Source organism: Frieseomelitta varia, unplaced genomic scaffold (assembly GCF_011392965.1).
Source record: "Frieseomelitta varia isolate USP_RPSP 00005682 unplaced genomic scaffold, Fvar_1.2 scaffold_783, whole genome shotgun sequence".
Taxonomy (NCBI): Eukaryota; Metazoa; Arthropoda; class Insecta; order Hymenoptera; family Apidae; genus Frieseomelitta; species Frieseomelitta varia.
The window spans coordinates 110,466-115,404 of record NW_025110571.1 but is presented as its reverse complement, the minus strand read 5'-3'; the positions used below and the strand labels follow the sequence as shown (position 1 = coordinate 115,404).

At 43.8% G+C, this 4,939-nt stretch overlaps 1 protein-coding gene across 1 annotated transcript in view; it reads left to right on the top strand.

Moving 5' to 3' along the window:
- Positions 1 to 2,568, top strand: part of LOC122535881 — a 10,448-nt gene extending 7,880 nt beyond the window's left edge. The window contains exon 6 of the mRNA XM_043667760.1: positions 2,451 to 2,568. Within this exon, the coding sequence (XP_043523695.1) occupies positions 2,451 to 2,568 (118 nt within the window). The remainder of the gene's footprint in view (positions 1 to 2,450) is intronic.
- Positions 2,569 to 4,939: the final 2,371 nt, after the last annotated feature.

Here is a 4,939-nt window from a genome sequence, read left to right as displayed (position 1 = left end):
TTTTTTTTTTTTTTTTTTTTTCATCTTTCTGTCGGATATCGATCCGACAGCGTGTTTCATTAGCGTGTCGTTATTATTCGCGAAAAACTCGTCGGCGTTATTCGTTTCTGTCCGGCCGTGATCGAAAGGTTTTGATCAGGAGGTTTTGAATTAATCCTGACGTCGCGCCACGTTGTGAAAATTTGAAAAAAAAAAAAAAAAAAAAAAAAAAAAAAAGAAAGCACGAGACAGCTTTGAAGCCACTTGCTGCTGATTGATAGCACGACGGAAGAAGAAGAAACCTTAAATCAATCTGGCCACGTATCGGCGTGAAGAGCGAGGCAATCTTGTTCCGGTCTCGACGAATCGAACGTCGACGATGTAACACATCAACGAATCGTTTCGAAAGTGGAGGAACTCGTACAAAAGAAAACCTAACAAGCCCGATGTATCTTCTGATCAACGTCGAAGCGATCCTCGCTCCTTTCCACCCGAGTTTTGTTTCAAGGCGCAGGGCCTTTTCTCGTTTCTTCTTTCCTTCCCCCGGCAAAGAAGTCATTCGTTACCATTTCGAATCACCTTGTACTACAAAGGCATAAGTTTACGTGCCACGTACGTAATTGGTTCGACCCAGTTGCTAACAATCCCGAGAAGTACCGGGGCTGGCGCTAGCCCTGAGCAATTCCGGTTATTCTTTCTCGCGGATGGAAACGAAAGGAATGCGGTACACGACGAGATCCCTTTCTTCGGCTCTTCCTCTTCTTCCTTTCTTTTTTCTCCCCTCTTCTTCCTAAAAAAACAACTGGGTTAAGAGCAGCGACATTTTGACAGAGACGCGACAGCGATAAAACATTTCCCTGGACTTTCAATTCCATTTTCGAAGCAAAACGAAACGGATACCACGGCGTTGAACGTATTACATTTAAAATCATATTGCGACAGCCGAGGTGGTGGTCTTCATTCGTAAATTCCCTTGGGAGATAAAATTCTTGGCACACGAACAGGAGCAACACACTGCCTTGTTTCTTTAAAGATAGAACAATGATGCTGACTGGGTCTGACTGGGTGTACTACGCTTGGCATACGTACGTAAGATCGGGCTATAGTTAATTTTCCTTGAAAGGATTCGAATGGGAGCATGCGGAAGGAAACATTTTCCCCTAATCTCGGTAATGCCTACGCAGCAGCTTACACAGAGGCACGTACACATACACATACACATGCGCATGATTGTCGAAGGTTCGAGCCCGACGCGAATAAAACAAGGGGTGAGGCAAAGAGGTTTTAATCAGCGCCGAACTGTATGGCGAAGCGAGAAGAGAATGCACACAAGACGTGATTCTTGACGCGAGTTCGTGGAATTCGCTGGAAACGCATCGACGAGCGAGTGAAATGGACGAGTCTGATAAAAAGGTCTTCTAGTCCTTTTAGATCGAGACCCGGCGGCATTTATCTCGCGGCGAGATTAAAACAGTCCGAGAGAGTATTAGCGAGATCATTTTCGTGGAGCTGCTAGGAGAACCTGCCTTTATTTGCATCCTTCTTTTTCTCGTTTCTTCGTTCCAACGTAACTGAAATGGAATTAACCAATTAACATTCAGTTTCAAAGAACAATTTGTTATAATATTATTAATGTCACTTCTTTTATAGCGATGATGATAATATTATAATTATGTTTTATTATTAACTTGTTGAAGTTTCTTGTTGAAAAAATGATTCTTGTTGAAAAAATGATTCTTGTTGAAAAAATGATCAGTTTGTATAGATGACTCTGATATTAAAAAATAGAATTTAATTGAGGAGGACTGTAAATGACATTGATTCTTTACGAATCAATCACTAAGTTCAGATTTTCCTATGGTAGTGATTGAAGATAATAGAAAATAGCCGGCACGCTTTTGCGTAATGTCTTTTTTTTTTCGTTTTTATCGATCGATCGATGTGGAATCAATCTCCATCGCGCGACACGCGTAACACCGGCCTGTTATGCTAGAAACACCGGTGAAGCGAAAATCTTACGCTGCAATTTGCTAAATTTCGGCGAAATCGATTGCCGAATCGGCTATTAATCACTCGGAAAGTTCATCAGCGTGACAATATCGAAAACCATTTCATTTTCAATCTATCCACCGTCATCCATTACACGGCACACGGATGATTTAAAAAAAAACAAAAAAAGAAGCGCTTTCGTTTGGAATGATGAATTGCACAGATGCACGTCGTGATGAATGGCCCGGGTGAAATTCTTAATGAGAAGACAAGATCGAAATTCTTTTTCAACGGTTAATCAACGCGATTTGTTTCCCAGAATGTATCGTTCCTTGCTTCGTTCCTCCGTCTATCACAATCCCATTTGTCGCGCCGAAACGTTAATTTATTTTCGGACGAATCGATACATTCACCAGTTTATCTTTATACAACCCTTCGCCCGAAGGTTTATATTTAACCAGGGTACTTTTCTTTTGTTTCAGACGTGAACAGCAGCAACAGGTCAGCAGCGAATGGAGCAACCTGAAAGCGATTGGCCGAAATTTGTCTCTGCTGTATGTCAACAAATCCCTCGCGAGGCTTCATTCGGTAAGTGTCTGACAAACAGTTTTAATCAGTATTCGATGCCTTAACACGGCTCATCTTGCATCTGGTTTTGTTCACTTTGCAATCCTTGAAGCGAACTCGTGCTCGGCGCCATCGCGTCGTCGAACTGGGTTTTCAAACTATTAATCACACCGCGATAATTTCTTTTCTTCCAACCGGTGCGCAGAGAAATGATACCGCTCTGTCACACGGAATGCTTGGTCATGCTCGCGATGAAACGAAATTATTTTAAGCTCAATTTCCAGATTGTTTCGAGGTTTCGAAACTATGGGAAAAGAATTAAAAACGCGAGATTGTACGAAAGGCAAGATAAATCGTTGGAAAAATGTTGGACGATATCGTGCATCAAACGACCAATTAAGGCCAAGAGAAAAAAGGCGATAATCAGAAAACTTTAATAACGGTGTACATTAACGACGCGTATTAATCTCAGCTCTTCGTTAAACAACAAACGCTTCACAGTACTCGATGTTTTCGTTAATTAAAGTAATCACAGGGACGTCGTAACAACCTAACAACGACGTTGATAAATACCGTTCATCTTCTCTTTGCTTGACGAAGGTCTTCGTGAATTCGAAACTTTCTAATTAACACGCGAAGAATTTTCGCGTCGATTCCACGGCTGTGACACACACGAACGGCGAGATCGGCTTTGAAACGTTTGCCGTGGATTCACGTGCTTTGACCCTGATGGAACTCGACGAACAATTCTCGTTTTCGTGCAGAAGGGACCGCAAAAAAAAACTCCTCGCCAAGAGGCATCAACTCTCTTTCTCTCTGTGCTTTGGCCTTTGAGATCCGCGACCAAAGAGATACGCCTTTCTTCCGCGGGTCTGTCCTTTTATTAAGTAATCTTGAGCTGGCTTCGTCGTTGGCTGCTTATTATTCGCGATAACTGTGACTCGACGTGACAATTCGCGATCGCCAAGAGAGTCGAAACGCGGCAAAGGAGTATGTCGGTGGGGATTTCCTTTGAGCTTGTTGTTGCACAACGGGTGTAGCCAAGAAACGTACAGAGGCGAAGGATTTTTCCGAGCATGTTGGTAATGGCTTCCGCGAGCCTTCCTTTTCAAACGTTCTATCTCCGCGAAACGCGAAGGACACGAGGCAATCCTTGATATCTGTGGTGGTTTCTATTTCGTGCTCCTAATAATTTAGAAAACATCCCAACGACCTTGTCCTTTTCAGCTGTAGAAAACGCTCCTGCGAATACGAGATACCCTAATCTTCATCAACATCGTCCTCCCTTCTGAAAGCTTCTATTCACCCTCACCTTTGCGCGAGCAAAGCGCGAGCATCGTCGATTCTCGGTAACTCTTGATGAAATTGAAAACGAAATCTTCGTATAATGGCGGTAATAGCCTCTTTTGCCGCTCGGGGGAAATTAATCGCACTCTTAATTAGAGGAGAAGGCGCGTAATACCTATAAAGCTATCAAAGCGGAGGGATCGCTTACGTGTTTGCGATCCTCGGAGAAAAACTGCGCGTCGCGTGGAAAAAATGCAAGCGGAGTTTCGTAAACGGGTGGAATCTGACGTGTGACCACCAGGAACAAGGACATCGAATTTGGCCTCGAATTTGGCTCGGAATACGAGTCGCTCGTCTATTGTTTCGATCATGTTGACCCTCGTGTTCGCCTCTCCGGTCTAAAATCCGCGTTGATTTTTTTCTTTTTTTTTTTTTTTTCCTCCCCCCGCTCTGAATGATACTCCACCGGGTAAATACAGGCGGATCATTAAATTCGCCGAACGGGAAACACGATCGCGCGAAAAGCTCGCCTTGCAGAGAGGCGTTCGAGCGTCGCATTCATCCCTCTGCTTCTTTTCTCCCCCTCTCTTGTCCCGTTCTCCCCCTCTTTCTTTTTCTCTCTGTTTCCTTTTTTCAAGTGGAACCGACGAGAGATAGGTAGAAAGAACGGCGGACAATGAGAAACACAGATCGATGAAGAAATTAATGGGCGTTCTCCTTTAATACGAAATTCCCGTCTCCGTTTCACCTGACGCCTCTTGCTCGCGAGTCTCTCTGACAGCTTCCCACGGCCGGTCGAAAAGCACAGAAGCGTGGCTACATCGCCACATCGTGATTTCTTTTTTCTCTCTCTCTCTCTCTCTTCTCTTCACCTTCTCACTCTCTTTTTCATTCTCCGCTCTTTTCGTTTCTCCTCGTTTTCTTCGTCTCTTTTCTTTGCTTTTTTTCTTTTATCTCGGTCCACTCTTCTCTGTTTCATTCGTACTCGTTTCAACTCGAATCACATTTCCCCCCAGCAGAAACGATTCAATCTGCCCATCGTTCTGTGTTACTTATCGTAACGCTCGAATCGAACGGTGTTCTCGCGTCCATGAACGATAGAACGAGCAACATTTCG